This window comes from Perna viridis, chromosome 2 (assembly GCF_037379345.1).
Source record: "Perna viridis isolate PV_CMFRI_1.1 ecotype Kerala chromosome 2, ASM3737934v1, whole genome shotgun sequence".
NCBI classification, from domain to species: Eukaryota; Metazoa; Mollusca; class Bivalvia; order Mytilida; family Mytilidae; genus Perna; species Perna viridis.
This window is the reverse complement of record NC_142446.1, coordinates 28,165,127-28,183,346: the sequence shown is the minus strand read 5'-3', so window position 1 is coordinate 28,183,346 and position 18,220 is coordinate 28,165,127. Positions and strand designations below refer to the sequence as shown.

General features: G+C 32.4%; 1 protein-coding gene and 1 long non-coding RNA gene across 5 annotated transcripts in view; one reads left to right on the top strand and one right to left on the bottom strand.

Moving 5' to 3' along the window:
• The window catches only part of LOC148624336 (dimethyladenosine transferase 2, mitochondrial-like), a 16,675-nt gene extending 4,222 nt beyond the window's left edge, over positions 1 to 12,453 (top strand). For all 4 annotated transcript variants that reach the window (XM_088567058.1, XM_088567056.1, XM_088567057.1 and 1 more), the window contains 9 exons: positions 709 to 777; positions 1,847 to 1,947; positions 2,966 to 3,101; positions 3,583 to 3,731; positions 4,658 to 4,756; positions 6,822 to 6,872; positions 7,323 to 7,492; positions 10,339 to 10,441; positions 11,187 to 12,453. In XM_088567058.1, the coding sequence (XP_088423184.1) occupies positions 709 to 777; positions 1,847 to 1,947; positions 2,966 to 3,101; positions 3,583 to 3,731; positions 4,658 to 4,756; positions 6,822 to 6,872; positions 7,323 to 7,492; positions 10,339 to 10,441; positions 11,187 to 11,330 (1,022 nt within the window). In that variant the 3' untranslated portion in view covers positions 11,331 to 12,453. The remainder of the gene's footprint in view (positions 1 to 708; positions 778 to 1,846; positions 1,948 to 2,965; positions 3,102 to 3,582; positions 3,732 to 4,657; positions 4,757 to 6,821; positions 6,873 to 7,322; positions 7,493 to 10,338; positions 10,442 to 11,186) is intronic.
• Positions 7,488 to 18,220, bottom strand: LOC148624335 (uncharacterized). Its single transcript, XR_015919676.1, has 3 exons — positions 18,105 to 18,220; positions 15,861 to 16,060; positions 7,488 to 8,816 (listed from the first exon to the last, which is right to left on the bottom strand). It is a non-coding gene; the product is annotated as an uncharacterized LOC148624335 (long non-coding RNA).

Sequence of the window (18,220 nt, the reverse complement as noted above, 5' to 3'; positions counted from 1 at the left end):
GGGTAGTTTTTTAATGAGTGTTTTTTCAATAACATCTTTGTTTTCATGGGCGTCATCATAGTTGTTGGTTTCTGAATGTTATGAATGGATCTCCATGAAAATGTACCACAAGATTCCATACAACAAAGGGAAGATTGGAGTTTATTTTGGGGTTGTTTTATAATTTTGTAGGAATTAGGGACCAAAAAGAGCAACAACAAAAAAACAGCACTTTTCAAAAATTGTATAAATAGCTTATTCTCTTCACCCGTTTTGATGGTCTTTAGGTATTCTTTAATATGCTGAATCTTACTACAAGTTTAGAATTTTGTTCTTTGGCTGTGTTTTCAAGTTGATCCCTATCAGGGTTTAATTTTAAACTTGTTTATGTTCAACTACAAAATATATCAGAATCTGAAGCTGTATTCATAGATTTATTTTATTTCAACCCGAAGTTCCCAGTCTAGTTGGTTAAATTTCAAAATAAGTGTCCAAAGTTTGAACTTCATTTGATTTCAATAGTTAATGAATATATGGGGTTCTTTGATATGCTGAATCTAACATTCATGTTATATCTGAAACTTAAACTGTTTCTACTATTTAAGCACAATTGTGATTTCATATCAATCTTGTGTCAATACTTTCCCTAGGCTTTCAACCTTTGCAGGCATATCAAGCTGTGTTCTTCAGAGCATTATATGTCTTGACATATTGATTTAATACTTTCAGGAGATGTTGCTAGTGCCATATTATCTCAGAGAAAGTTTGAAGACAGTGTAATCATTGAAATAAATCCTGGTGAGTGTTTAAGGTAAATTAAGACAATTTAGTTTGTCATTTTTAGCTCACCTGGCCAAAGGTCGTTGTCGTCATTGTTAACAATTTTTCAAAACTCTTCTCCTCAATCATTACTTGATCAATTATAACCAAACTTGGTATGAATGTTCCTTGGGGTATCCTGCATAGAACTGATGTGGGGATTTTTGATCCTTCAAAAAAATGGCTGTCATTACTAAAAATAGAACATAGGGTTAAGATAGTAGTTTTTTGCATATATATATATATATATATATATATATATATATATATATATATATATATATCCAAAAGTATTCTTGAGTCAAAATTGTTGGACAACAACTTGTTTAATTTATTGCCCATGAAAGGCTCTTGGGAACCTCTTGTTTTTTTGTTCTGTTTTTTATAGTTTTCAGCCAATATCTTGAAAACTATAATAGATGGACAGAAACTTTCAAATGCTGAAATGATCCTTATGAAAAGTCCTGCCAAAGTCTTCCTAAGTCAAAATTGTTGGACAACTCCTTACTAAATTTATGCCCTTGAAATACAAATTTTAACCAGGTGAGCAAATCAGGCTCCTGGGAGCCTCTTGTTATTTTTGGTCTAATTTCAAATTTTTTTCATTGAATTTCAAATATTGTGCTATATTGTGACCAAACCAGTTGTTGTGTACATGTCATAATGAATTATAATTTCCTATGCTTAAGTGTCTCAAAAACTTATATTGTGTCCACACTGGCCCCAACTGTTCAGTGTTCGACCACTGCGGTTTTATCTTGCTGGGCTTGATGAAGCTCTTTATTCAAAATGACTTTGGTCAGTTATGTATTTCTTTTAGTTCAATAAGGCAGAATAATTTCTTACTCATTACACAGCTTTTGAGCTATGGTGGATTTTACTATCATATATCACATTGACTTTAAAACATGTCACAATTTTCTTGGCAAATGTTTGCATATTCAGTACAGCTTTATATTGAAGAGTTGTGGTGTATCTCCCTTTTCATACAAATTAGAATAGAGTATTCTTAGAATGACATTATGTGTAACCTCTTATTAACTTTCAGGTCCTGGTTTACTTACTAAGGCTATCCTACAAAGTGATAACCAAATACAGAAGTATATTGCTGTAGAGGCAAATGACACCTATAAAAAGTCATTGGAGGAGGTAAGATAATGTTTTTTATTGCTGTAGAGGCAAATGACATCTATAAAAAGTCATTGGAGGAGGTAAGAGGTTATTATTGCTGTAGAGGTAAATAACACCTATAAAAATGCATTGGAGGAGGTATGATAATGTTATTTAATTCATATAAAACACATTTTGTTTTTGTTAACATTTTATTTTATCATGTTCAACAGCAAGAAAATACTTTTTTTATCTAACAATCACAATTGCAATTCATATTTTATGCATATTCAAAATGCTAATATTGTTGAACTTCCTATTTTGTCCACACCCATTCTTGCTTACCAGGGTAACCAAAAATTAACCTTATATACTAAGTAGTTGCTGTATAGGAATGTCCCTGTCTATCTGTCAGTTCATCAGTTTGTATGCTGACATTTTTTTATAAGTGCAACTCCTCCTCAACTGCTCATGGGATTTTGATGATATTTTAGAGGACGTTTAAGCATCACGTCAGAGGACTAAATAGGAAAATAATCCTATATTACGGATTTTACATTTAACATTAGCTCCATTTGAAGCTCTTTGTGAGCTTGGTTACTTTCTAGTTTTGACTATGTTGACACTTGTACTTATTGTTATTGTAGTTGTTTATGAAGTATGAAAAAATAAGTGGCCCAAAAAACCATATTGTGTACGTCGAAGCATTTTTTAAACCAAGAAAATAAATGGTACAGTGAAACCTGTCTAAACCAAACCCATTTTGGACTGAAATATTTGTTCAGTTAAGGCATATATATGGATTAAACAGGTTTTAAAATATTGAAACTGATATATAGAGACTTCTGAAGATGTTTTGTTTACACGGTTTCACTGTACTTACAAGTGTATCTCTTCAGTATGTGGAAATAGACAACTTCAAAAACTACTAGAACACGTTTTTCTCTTTCCATTGCTACCTTAGTATTGAGTGGACATTGTACCTTAGGTAGGCCACCTCTGATACTGATCTATGTGAGTAAATGAGGCCTTTTAGAAATTGTTGTTTTATTATCAGACTCTGTTGAAGAAATATGGACCATGTTTATTAGTCAGGAAAGGCACCTTGTTAACCAAACATTTCACATCATATACAATGAAAAAATATGATAAAAGAGAAGAAGAAATCCTGGAATCTGATATTGGTGTTAAAGGTAAGATATGAAAATAAGAAATTAACCAAATAAATACATGTAATTAATAACCAAAGAATACACCAGTTTATATTTTTATGCTTATATTGTGTTTTTTATAACTGTAAGCTCAGAGGGCTAATACAAAGTTGAGGGTACACAGTTCCTATTGCAATTTGAAGATAAACAAAGACAAAAATTCAGCAATTTAACAATAAAAAGACTTGGAAAAATTCACTACCTAACAATTGCTTGTTTTTATTGTAAATAATCACCACTATCTTTAGAGAATGTGACCACCCATTTATCATTTTTTTAATATTTTCAATAAAATAAAAAAAAAAAGATAATCAGAAACAGTAATCAATTTAAACTTACTCCATATGATATATTTCACACATCCTTTGAAAAGTTACAGTGATTAATTAAAACTCTGTAATTTTTCAAGCCCAGTTAAGGCTTCAAATTTAAATTCCATAAGAAAAAGATGGTTTGTTTTCAGGAAAGAAACATTTAACCTTTGTTGGACCAATGCTGGAGCCATTTGAGTATACACTTAATCATTTGATACATAAGCTTGCAGATAAGGATGGTATACTGAATAACTTTACTCCAGAATACTTTTACTTTGTGTCTCCATATTTATGTAGGGTATGTATCACAGATCATTTCAATTGATGAAATATGTATCTAACTTACATGCTATAACACAAATTAAAGTTTTGTTGAATGCAAGTGTGAATTTTTTTTTCAGCAGCAGTCTGAATTTTTATTCTAAAATTTATAATGTTGAGCAATATGAAAATATTGATTTTTTTTTCTGTCCATGGCAGAGCTTTGTGAAAACTCTTAATGTTGTTAATAATTTGTGGTTGTTCCTGCTCCTGAGTTTTACAAGCACATTTTACTTTTTTTTTCATTATTTTGATAAGCAGTTTACTTTTTAAGTTCATTCTATTTTATATAGAAACATTTTTTTTTTGTTAAAAAGACTTTAATTGTCAAATACATAGCATATGGACCATTTCAATTACCAACATGTCTTTTTCTTGCTATATATAAGATAAATACGGTTCATGAGATTATAATTTTAAAGCTTTTTTGAAGTTCTTTAATTACATTCACTCAGTGTCTCAGACTTATTCTTTGTTAAATATATACTAAAATCAAAATTGAAGATTATGTCCTTGTCAATTCTTATTCCAGCTTTTTAAGGTTTGAAATTTGTGGTTATATCAAGCTGCACCATGTAGAGCATGTTATTTATTTTCTGTTGTATAAACATGTTCAAATTATTATTTCTAATAAATTCTTTTTTTAGTTCTCTTTATTGTAGAACTAGTAATGGGAAGTATTTATATGACAAAAAGGGCCAAGAAAGGGAAAAAAAATCACATTAATTAATTATAACATGTTTATGGAATACAGTGGCTGAAACAGTAAACATTTGAGTATAAGTTTCAGGACCATTGAAGAGTCCTTCATTATAAAACATTCTGAAATACTAAATGTTCGAATAAGCAATCATGTATCACTTTATTAATTTACTCATATCATATGCTCTTAATACTTTTCAGAAATTAAGGAATACAGAGCTGAATAACAAACGCAGAATGTGGTATAATGCTTCTACAGTGATGATCCATCAACTGTTTGAATATAAATTTGTAGCAAAGGTAAAAATAGCACACAACAGATAAAACATAGATAACATATTGTGGACAAAACATCACAAGTTTTTGTTGATTATTTAAGTTTCCCTAACCAGCACAAAAACAGCCATTAATCTAAGTCTTGAAATTATTTTATGATTATTATCTTATTCCCTCAAACATAGTTTTGGGGTCTAAGTGAATTTCCCTACTTGCCTTTCTGTCTGTCCATTTGTTTGTCTATTTAGATATCTTGTAAGCACAATTCCTCCTGATTTATCAGATTTTGATGAAAATTTATAAATGAAGGTGAGGCATCATATAATGATGTATAAGTGCATGTAGGGATGCCCACTTAGGGAGATGGGGATTTTACATATTGCATTAAAATCGTTTGAACACATCTATTCCTAGACCACTCAACGGATCCAGATTAAATTTAATAGGAAAGTTAGGCATTATATGTTGATGGAAATCATAGATGATAACAATTCTTTAATTCTTGCAAGCAGAGAAAATTTTAAAAAATAACTTAAGGATTTTATATGTTGTAGACTGGTAAGCACAACTCTTCAGAAACAGGTTGAGGGATATTGATGAAGTTTTATAGAAAGTTTAATATCATAACATATGAGCATAAAGAAAGATAACAAATATGTAATTCTGGTCTCAGTAACCACTTAAATTTTGTGAAGAATTTCTACAATCGTCGTACCATTAGCATAATAATTTTGGAAGCCTTATTTTCCAAGCTTTGCAACGGTAAACAACTTTAACATGTCATTTGTCCTGGGAATTCACAGTGAAACTTTGAAAATTACTTTTTTAACATGTAAAGTAATGGAAACGTTAGAAGTGGTTAGTGAGACCTCTTGCATGCAGATATACTACAACTTTAGGATTTTAAATCCGAGATCCACAACAGACGTTTCTGTCTTGTCCAGGGTTGGGTTTACACAGGATTTTTTGGTTTATCCAGGGTTGGGTTTAGACAGGTTTTCTGGATTATCCAGGGTTGTTTTTTACACTGGGTTTCTGGTTTTCAGGGTTTGGTTTACACATTTCTGGCTTGTCCAGAGTTGGGTTTACAATGGGTTTCTGGTTTATTCAGGATGGATTGGGTTTAGACAGGGATTTTGGTGTATTCAGGGTTTGGTTTACACAGTTTTTTTGTTTATCCAGGATGGGTTTTTTTAAAACAGGGTTTCTGGTTTATTCCAGGTTTTTTTTAAAGATCAGGTTTCTGGTTCATCATGGGTAGGGTTTACACAGGTCTCTGGCTTGTCCAGGGTTGGGTTTACACAGGTTTTTGTTTATCCGGGATTGGGTTTTTTAAACAGGGTTTCTGGTTTATCATGGGTAGGATTACATAGGTCTCTTGCTTGTTCAGGGTTGGGTTTACACAGGTCCCTGGCTTGTCCAGGGTTGGGTTTACACAGGTCTTTGGCTTGTCCAGGGTTGGGTTTATACAGGTCTCTGGCTTGTCCAGGGTTGGGTTTATACTGGCTTGTCCAGGGCTGAGTTTACACAGGTCTCTGACTTGTCCAGGGTTTGGTTTACACAGGTCTCTGGCTTGTCCAGGGTTGGGTTTATACAAGTCTTTGGCTTGTCCAGGGTTGGGGTCACACAGATCCCTGACTGGTCCATGGTTGGGTTTACACAGGTCCCTGGCTTGTCCAGAGTTGGGTTTACACAGGTCTTTGGCTTGTCCAGGTTTGGGTTTACAGGCATGTCTGGTTTATACAAGGTTTGCTTTAGACAGGGTTGATGGTTTCTACATGGTTAGGTTAATACACGTCTGTTCTTTTTTCCAGGGTTGGGTTTATGCAGGGTTTCTGAATTATAAAAGGTAGGGTTTATACAGAGTTGCTGGTTTATCTAGGGTTGAATTTAGACAAAGTTTCTAGTTTATCCAGGGTTGGGTTTATAGTAGGGTTTCTAGTTTAGGGTTGGGTTTAGACAGGTAAAACTTCTATAGTGAAGACTTCAACCCTGTTCCAGAAGCCTAATTGTAAAATGTCTCTCTAGGTACAAAAAGTCTGTGTGGTTATGGTAAGCTCTACAATATTTATATTTTAACTGTTTTTAGGTTCCATTGTCTTCATTGAGGATAAATCCAACCAGTAAAAGGTTTATAGAGGTAAATAGTGATTCATTATGTAAACAAGTAGGGTAGATGAATGAAGATTATTTACAATATAGACATATATGACTACGGCTAAAAATAGTTGACTTTACAAATAGAGAGTTAAAGCCTGGTACCTAAAGTCTCTGTCAGGTCAAAATATGAATTGGATACACATGCATGTACTTTAAAAGCATTTTCTTTGTCAGTCAGAAGTTTCAGGAACATTTGTGACTGAAAAAATGTATTGTTAAAAGATCTATATAAATTTTGGCCATCATTGAGTGTCCATTTTTACCATTGCCATGTGTTACATTAGCTTACATTAAAACTGTATGTAGGTAAATTCAGGTTTACAATAGTTTTTCTAGAATAAATAGTTTTTTCTTGATAGTTAGTTCTAAATGTATGAGGCCACAGTGAGCAACTCAGACTCTCTGGATACTAATTTTTAAACCATTACAGTTAAAATGTCCTGATGATGTGATTACAGCAGACCAAGGTTATCTGTTACATCTTGTTCCTCGATGTGATGTTATTCAGGGAATTGATAGTATAACCTGCTTTTATAAGTTCCTGCAACAAAACTTATCATATTCTTCAAGGAAGGCTGACAGATTTATTCCTAAAATGTGGTAGGTTTCTATTGATATATTTCTTTAGATGTAGGAATGTTAACTGATTAACACTTTGGCTAATTTTTTTTAGAGTGATTTAATTAATTTCTCCACTCAAGATTTTGAATATACAAATACATGTATTTTGAAGTATTTTGAATTCTTAAAGATAAAGATAAAGATATAAATATGTTTACTGTACAAATGAGGCCTCCAGCCCATGGTACAAATGAGGCCTCCAGCCCGTGGTACAAATCAGGCCTCCAGCCCATGGTACAAATCAGGCCTCCAGCCCATGGTACAAATATAAATACACAATATAGTATCATGCCAACTACAGTTGTCATCATCATCACCAATAATTTTGGAAACATTAAAAACAAAAATTATATCAAAATTTCACGTTAATGAACAAAAACACATTTACAAGTACACCTTTCATTTCATTACAAAACAATTAAAATATCTCTTCTTGCACATGTTTTGCCTTTTTAATATAAATAGCAGTATTTTTCAATATAACATAGTCTTCAGTTTTAAAAAGACTAATCAATTTGTCCACACTTGGATTACTGTGACACCATATAGGGAAAATATTTCTTCTAATGTCTGACAATATTGGAATTGGACAAACAAGCATAAAATGGTATTCATCTTCCACTACATTTAATTACACAACTGACATAATCTGTCTTCATGTAATGTATTTTCAGGTCTACCTTTTTCAGTAGCAAGCTTATGACTGGAACATAGAATAGAATAAATTTCAAATCTAAGATTATGAAACAGTTTTGAATATTTTCATTTTATATACATATTGAGTCCTTAATCTTGGCATAAAAAGAACACTGGGTTAGTTAGAAATATATTCCCACCAGCTCTGTCCATCTCTTAGTCTTTGTTTAAACATACAGATAAATAATGACTCATCACCAAAACCATATAAAAACAACAGTCCTTTGACCTTTGGACACCAATTCAAGCGTCCATGATTGCTCATATCCAACATCAATGTATGACATAGTTTGGGTAATCTATTATCCTCTAATTCTAGTAAACACAAAAAGTATTTGATTGGTTCACACATATAGTTAATATATACTTCATAACGACCTCATTCTCCTCTAACTATGTAGTTATTTGTTCTCTATCCAGTTCCCAAAGGCTATTTACAGCTATTTACTTTATCCATTCCCCATACTTCAGCACCATAGTAAAGAATTGGCGATACCACCATATACCATAGAGTTGAACAGTTTAAATCCAAGATTAATGTCTCATGTTCCAAGTTTACATAAACACTGCTTTATCATATTCGTTTTCACACTGTGTAGTTAATGTTCTACAACAAACATTCCATGTAAGTCTATTAGAAAAATATAGTCCTAAGTCTTTATAATAATGAATAACAAGTTCTTTCTTAAAATACCATTTCTCATTTCTTGATAAATTACCACCATTCTTAAAACCACTATATTTGATTTGTTCATATTAACCAACATATTCCATTTTTCACAATAGGTTTCTAAACAGTTCAAACATCTCTGTAAAATAATGACGGACTTAGCATACAACTTTGCCTTACACCAGAATTACAATTAAAGGCATCAGTTAGACCTTCTGACGTTTTTACTTTAGCTTCTACATTATCATAAATACTATCATTTTACCATGTAAATTTTTACACAAAAATAAATAAAAAAGTTTTGATTGGATAATCCCATATAACACTATAAAACCACAGTATAAGACACCACCTTTCTTTGATAAATATTTCATAATGATACTTGTAAGTATAAATATATTATAAATAGTGGCATAACCACAATGAAAACGTGCTTGTTCTTCAATAATATGATAATTCAAATCAGACCATAATACCAATCTTTTATTTATTAACACCCATGAAAATTTTACTTATAACACATAGCAATGATATTCCACGATAGTTTCCACAATCACACCTATCACTTTTTTTGTACAATGCAATGATTATAGCTGTAACCCAACATTCAGGAAAATCACCTGTTTGAAAAATCTTATTAAACAATTTTTAACAGTACAGGTAATAACTCTGTAGATTAACATTTATATAATTCCCCCGGCAAACCATTTTCACCTGGTGATTTGTTATTTTTAAGTCTTTTTATCTCATTCTTAATTTTACAAATAAACTGGATAGATAAATAAAATGAAGATTTTACTGGAGATACAGGCACGTGGCTGAGGCCAAATTGAAGTGTAGGCAAGGTGCAGGGGGGGCCGCCCCCCCCCCCCCCCACCCAAGCTCCGTGGATATAGCATTTTAGAGCATCATTTATGCCTCACCTGGATGTATTTTATCTCAAAAAAAATAAAAAATAAAAAAAAATTGGCCAATTAAGTGCAGGCAAAAGCTTTTTTGTCTAACGGCAGCTACGCGCCTGAGATAAATTGGTTTCTTCCATTAAATTTGTAGAAACTTTGAAAATATAAAATTGCCAAATACCAAATGTGGAAATTATCACTGCTAATTGTATTTAGATGTGTGCATATAAAATCACATGCTTAGATTGGAAGGTGATTTATTTATATTTGAAAATCTAGGATCTCCACATAAATATAGATTTTATATCATGATTTGTTTTCCTTGTCATTAGTTCATCCTATTTGTTTAACTCTTTAGGAGTATACTGCTATTTACAAAAGAATAGTATGTGTACTGTGACTTCTTTGAAGGAAAGATATAAAGCCACTTTTTGTTGTATCAAGTCACAGTTAGTGATAAAATTTAGGCACTTACACCATCAGCATATTGCATTTGTGCTTCATGTGTAAATGAAATTGGATTCTGACCTCTTCGCTTTTTATTTTGTGTATTTCAGTGAATTGTTCCCAGACAGTGGAATCCATCTCATAAGACTTGGTATATCAATGATGGACAGAGTTTATGATATCTCACCACAACAATTCTTTCAGATCTATCAGGTTGAGATAAAAAAAATTAAATTTTATACTATTTCACTCAGATTTCCTACCTTTAAATACACTATTACATATAACATATGGTTTAAATGTTTGATTTTGTTGCTGTGGATCAAATGATAAAAAATGTGTGAGTGCTTGAGATTTTAAAAAGTTCTGGAGTACTTTTTTTGCTTGATTATATTGGAATACTGTGCTTGGTTATTAGTTTACTCAGTGTCTGAAGTATTTATCAGTAGGGTACAAGAAAGGCCAACCTAAAATATTGAGAAATTGTACCGTTCTACTTATAATATGCACATGTATAATTTCGCAGATCTACACTTTCAGTTGAGTATCACTTAGTAAAATTAATGTTTACCTGTGCATTTATTCCTGACTGAGTTGACATCCCTTGTACATACTTTCATTGATTTGTGTACTAATATGAAGACAATATTTTTACAAATAAGCGAATTAGTAAGTTGACCTCATTTACTTTTTTCAGCAAGGATTTTTTATAGTAGACTATAGTCTATATTTAACTCTTTGATTTCAGTAATATATTTTTTTTTTCAAATTTGAAATGTGCTAAGTATGGTATACAGCTATGCTCAATTGAGCTCTATAGTCAAAAAAGTTCTTCCAAGATATGATGATTTGTAGTTGAAATATCATCTTAATGTAATAACCTTCAATCCACTGATCTTTATCTGTGAAGTATAGTGATGTATTCATATTCATATCTTCGTTTACATGTCATTTTTAGGAAATGAAGACATGGCCAGGCTATGAGGACTCAGCCCTTTTTTCAGTGATTTCTGAAGAGGATATGACTAGAAAAATTTCTCTAGAGACACAATCTACATTTATCGAACACTCTGATAAAATAAGATTTTTAAAAACTAAATGAAATTGATAGTTCAAATACACAAAATTGAAGCGTGACATGATTTTTATTGCATTGATATACCAGTACTCCACACCTATTGAAAGAAATGAAACTTTATGTATGGTAAACAGTAAAAAGAAGTAATTGGGAGCAATACACACTTTTATTCCAGTTTATAACATGCTTAAATAAGTTTACTTTGATTTAAGCAATATATTTTGATACATGAAAGTATGATATTATTTTAATCAACAAAAAAAAAATAATGAAATTTATAGAAAAGTGTGAAGCTTATACTACATTGTCTTTGTTGTTATTATGCCTCTGTCATCCCAAGGAATGTTTGTTAGTATTGCAATTGGTAATACTATGGTTCTTTTGATTTTCAGTTTCAATTAGTCAAAAAATGCTTGAAATATTTTTTTTTACTTTTTCAAAAAAAAAAGCAAGAAACTTTGAACTTTAAAATATTGCAAATTTGAAAGTTGAGGAATTTACTCCAATCCCTATAAAACAGGTCTAGGTATGAAAAAAGATCATTCAGAGCATACCCACGGTATAAAACATACATTTTTGACATTAATAATAAAGATAGCAGTGAATCCAAAATGTCTGCTCAATACAGGTGCTCAATTCTTTGTTTTATGTTTTCAATAATGGTATGATGACAAAAAGGAGAAGTATCAGAATTTCAGTTTTTACTGTGGTTCATGTAAATAGGAGATGTAAGGGTGCATGAAAAGCTAGCTGGGGTTGGTGAGTGGTTTGGATTGAAGGATCATATAACACCCAATAAGAAGGTAAATTTGTTTGTTTCTCCTTGTATTTGACAACTTGTGATATTTTTGTTTTTGTTTTTGAATTTGAAATCAACAGTTGACTCCTTGTCTGCCGAATTATACGATTTACTGGTGAGCATAATTTACAAGATTTGAACATTAAATATGTCTAAAAGTATTATTATTCTTGCAACAGATTATGCTTTGAATGATCTTTAAAGAGTTTAGCGATGAACTGTGATTCATAACAGTAGAGGAACAAATCAGCTATGAGAGGAACACACTTATCCCCCATGGGAATACCTACAATCTGTCTATATAGAATATTACCAATTTGAATAAAATTATTGTTAATTTTTTACAAATTTTTCTGTCCTATAATTAATCTTAACTTTCACAAAAAGTTAGCTGAAATCCTGGTGTGTCAGTGCAGAGTGTTTGACTACAAACCAGAGGAGAGCCCATTATAGAGACCTCGCCTTTCTTTTTAACGCCTTTAAAATTTAGATTGAAGATCGGAATTGATATAACAGTCGCCAGAGTTTTTTGTCCGAAAAACGTTTTACATCCAATGTTTATTATCAGAGGTAGACGTAGAAAATAATAGCAGTGATAAGACATATACTGCTACCACACTCTCCAAAGAAGAGACTGTGGAAAACCATAAATCTGTGCTATACTCTTTTGGTCTCTCTACCAAAGACGATGATTGTGATTTACCATCTATGTACTGGATTCCTAAATTCCACAAGAATCCATACAAAAGACGAGACAATCAGTTCAAGACTGTTATCAGAATATAATAGCATTAAAACCTATGATTTTTCAACACTGTATACTTCTATCCCCCGTACTCAGTTAAAATCCCGACTTAAAAACTATACATCGTTGTTTTTTTTCAAAAAAAGATACACCTAGATACAAATATATAGTTCTTGGTAGAGATTCTTAATACTTTGTAAAAAATAATTCCAAATCATCTTCCAAATATATAGAAGATGTTTACAAAATGCTGGAATTTTTAATCGACAACTTATTAGTCCAGTGTTGTGGACGCGTTTTTTCGACAAACGGTCGGCATTCCAATGGAAACAAATTGTGCTCCTTCACTTGCTGACCTATTCCTTCACTCTTATGAGGCTGCCTTTATAGCTGATCTGTTCCGAAAGAAAGAATATCGTTTGGCTAGATCCTTAATCTCAGTTTCCGCTATATAGATGACGTATTATCTTTAAACAATCCTAATTTCGGGGATTTGATACATCGCATCTACCCCAAAGAACTTAGATAAAGGATACTACAGACACTGTGAAGTCAGCGTCATATCTTGACCTACACTTAGAAATCGATGGTAAAGGAAAATTATTGACCAAACTTTACGATAAACGTGATGACTTTTCATTCAAAATTGTCAACTTTCCTTTCATCTGTGGCAACGTCCCTTCAGCACTTGCGTATGGAGTGTTCATATCACAACTCATACGTTATGCCAGAGCTTGTCGAAACTACGCAGACTTTTTGTATCGCGCTAGAACTCTTAACAAATAGGCTTCTGGAACAGGGTTATGTTGCTTCAAGATTGAAGTCATCACTACAGAAGTTTTATGGTCGTCATCATGAACTCGTGGATCGTTATGGTGTATCCATCTGCACCATGAAAACTGATTTATTCAACGGGTCATAGTTTTCCTTTCCTCGTTTGTCTACCCCGGACTTGACTTTTATGAGCAACTCTGCGGGTGTTTCTAGAAAAGCAGAGGACGCTTAGCCTACCGGTGCACCTGGTCCATGCTCCCAGTTTTTAGTGGAGTCCGAGTTGCTCATTTGCTTTTGTTAATTTGTATGTATGATTTTAGTTACTTTATGTTCTTTGTTGTGTATGTCTGGTCTTTGTCCCTGGATTGCATTCTTTTGATTACGGCTATAACCTTGGTTCCCTTGATTACTATGTCACCTAGAAAATTGCCGTAAAAAATCGTGGTAAATATCATAATTGCAAAAAAAAAAGGATAATCGTAATTTCAATAATAAGAAGTGAGATGATAGTCGTAATTGGGTAGAGTTTTGTTGAAAGGGGGTTCCAAGCTATTATTTGCCTCCCTTTTAATTTTTTTATTATCTGTCCAAAATTTGAACAAAAGGGTAGCCAAATCCCCGAAACTATCTTAATGTATCACCCATTGTTTCGTGCATTAATAAAATATGGAGCCTTTCTTTGCATTACACCGACATGCTGGTCATTACTTTCGTGTTCATGTTGTTGTACATCATTGGAACTAGCTTGCACCTAAGGCACCGACAGTTTTATATTAAGAAGTGGCCTGGGATATTTTTGAAAAAAAAAATTATTTTCACTTTCAAGAGAAATTTAAAAAATATTTTTCATGTGGCAAGAAAAAAATTAAATGAAGTTCCACAAGGTGAAAAAAATAAATAATGTTGTATTCTGTTTTTCATAAAAAAACAGTTTAGATAGAAAAAAAATTAAAAAAAAGAAAAGGAAACGAGAGGAGAGAAAGCTCATGTACCTATAGTGAATGTATCATAAAAATAGTCCATTTTGCTTTTGCTTTCTTCTCGCTACATCTAGTGAAACTTTAAAAGGGATTACCACTGAAAAGAAATCAAGGAAAAAATGATAACAGTGGCTTTGATAATTGCAATATGTTACAATATGTAAATGCATGAAAATATTAATGTATTTTAACCACATCATATGGTAGTACAGAAACCTCCTCTTGATGAGAAATATTCTTATATGTACATGTACATATAATTGTGTGCAAAATCAGGCAAAAATAGAAGTTGGGTGGTTATCATTGTCCCAGGTTTTTACTGGTTTTTAAGCCACCTAGTCAGTACTGGTTGATAGAAATTTTGCAAACAGTATTTCTGTAACATTATAAAAAGTTAATACAATAAATATATATTATATTTTAGTGTTCTGAAATGTTATTCTTAAAATATCTCTATCAACTGTCTTAATTAAGAAAAAATAAACACTTCTTTCTCTAAAATAATTCAAATTTACCTTAAATAAAACATAACAAACTTAACAAAAATGTAGTTCAATGTACAGTGTACGTCATGAGCACATCGTCGCTTCAATAACTGTTAATAACGGGTAACATGAGTAGAATAGGTTACTTTTCACCTGACTGACAGGTGGTCATTGTTAAAACAACATCCCCTCGTAACCAGGAAGATCATTAAAGTGGTTTGAAGTGGTGAGTTTAAAACAATCAATTCATAAAGTCATTTCATTCACTAGACAAAACTTTTCAATACAGAAACTGGAAAGTTCACTAATGAAATTGATTTAGGGCTTCTCCCATGTATGGTTTCTGGTTACCTGATGATTTATAATGATGTCTGGACCCCCCCTCCCCCCCACCCCCATTTCAAAATATCTGGATCAATCCCTGTGTTGATTTATTTATGCACAATTAATGTCACACTGTAAAGTATATAACAAATTTGATACATGTATTATTATATTACAAATATCATAATTTCATGTATGAAATCTTTAATACTGTACTGCATACGCCAGTTACCACAGAGTACATGCACATGCATTTTTGTAGTTTTCAGTGCATATTTCCTGTTCACAGACATACAAATGTAAACTGCAAATTTTGCTAAGACACACATGTATGACAACTGTTCTACACTAGCAATGTTTACAGTAGACCTATCACCAGTTCTGAAAATTTTAAACCATTGCGTACATTGGAAGTATATGAACAAACTTACGTATACCTTCACTTACCGTATACATTGTACATAAATGTCCCTGAAAATCAGCTCTTAGAGAAGGTCTACTTTTGGATGCCTTGATATCCATCATATTTTCAATCCACTTTCATGGACATAGAATTTCTAACCTAATTGACTGTGTTGTTCATGTGTCATGAAAATCCTGTCTCTAACTTTAAGATCTGCATTCTAAATCTATATCTTGACAATGCACTGAAAAACCATATTGATAATGAATTATGACTTACATGTATATGGATATAATACACATGTACATTCCATACTGAATATTACATGCCAAAATCTGTATTACATGCGTTATCAACACAAGACTCCTATGTCAACCCACTTAGGACTATTGGATGCGGGGTGATATCGGTCGAGGATTGATACCGGATCAGATACAGATTTTGGCATGTCATGTTCATGAAAGCATATATTTTAATTATATATCTTAATTATACTTCAAGTGTGTTCTGTGTAGGGTGTGATACAAGGTATGCAATATACATGTAGGTCTAGGGGTGTGATATAGGGTATGCAATGTAGGTCTAGAGATGTGATTTAGGGTATGCAATATAGGTCTAGGGGTGTGATATATGGTATGCCATATATATGTAGGCCTAGGGTAGTGATAAGCAGTATATGATGTGCATATCATTATGTATGACTAAGGGTGCGATATAGTCCAGCGGTGTGATATAGGGTATGCGATATACATGTAGGTCTAGGGTTGTGATATACAGTATGCCATATAGGTCTAGGGGTGTGATATACATTTGTAAAGTATGCAATATAGGTCTAGAGGTACGCAAAATATGTCTAGGTTTGTGATTTAAGGTATGCGATATAAGTCCAGGGTGTGATATAGGATATGCGATATAGGTCTAGGCCTAGGAGTGTGATACAGGGTATTTAAATCACAGGTCAGTCGCAATGATAATGATTGAAAATTTGAGAATGGGGCAATTTCTAATACAATCAAAATGTAATCAAATCATTTTTAACATGTTCAGGAAAATTTTCAGCAGGAATGTCATAAGCGGGGATTCTTTAAGCTCTAAAAGTTTGTTTGTCTACATACAAATACCTAATTTTTACTAGATATCCCTCTTTTTGATAGATCAAGATCAACTACTGAATGTGATAAATATGCCACATGGCCTCATTTCATCCCAATCTAGTTCAGATTAGATTTTAATTGCTCCCCCTTTTTTGTCGCATGACTTCATGTGACATAGGAAAAAAGGGAAGAAATTAAGACCTTATTTTAATTATATTGCCTTCCATTCTTGCCTTTGAAACAGACATTGTTTATGTTTCTGCCTTGATATCATATTAATTTAACAATTCCATGATTCGAATGTTTATTTTCTAGTTTAAATACTTCATATTGTTTGCTACATGTACATTTTTATGTTTATTCATATACATGTACACATTGCTTGCAGTTCAAATTCCTGGGATCAAATCAAACACATATGATATATATAGGATTTACATATATTTAATAATGTGTATAAAAATGTAGAACAACTTGAAAACTCTCAGCATGTGTAAAAATATTTTTTTATCAAAACTGTCACAAAAATACCTGTAAATTACAAACACTATACATAGAACACTTTCAAACCTTCAGGATCTGGCACAGGCGGATCCACACACACTTCGAAAATGAATGGTGGCAGCTTGGGTTTTTCAGAAAAAGGGGGAAGCTAGGACATTATTTGCCATTTTTTGTCAATTTTACACAAGAAAATTATAATTTTCCCATAAAAAGGAGGGATGCAAACTCCCACCCCCGCGCCCTCACTGTAATCATAAACATTAAAACTATACTTACGTTTTTTGTACATCACAAAAAGCGTACATTGCAGCTCCGGAAATTTGATTGACAAAAAATTAACACTTTCAAACCTACAGGACCCATCATATTTTGTATTTTTTTTTTTTAAATATTCTTCTAGAGTAGGTGCAATGTAGATATCTTTTGTGGTAAAATTGGCGGAAAATTAAAGTTTCAAAATAATGGTAGACATTAACAATATACTGACAAATGAAGGAGTGCATATTGCACGTCCAAAAAAAAAAACCCGTCGTTGAAAACTTCCGACATCTTCTAGTGAGTGTTTGACCTGGTTGTTCAAAAAACCAAAAACCTCGGTGTTAACCGAAAACCAGACTGAAAATCCGAAAACCGCAATAAAACACGTTTTGGGTGGTATAATTGCTCACTGTGTTATTTAAACACACTTACAAATAAGTTTTTTTATTTGTATTCCAGCGCTTTCTAGATACCCAACGAAAATCTGTAATAATCAATATGGCGTCAGTACTTTGAAATTAGTCACTTGTCCTTCCGACGCCATATTG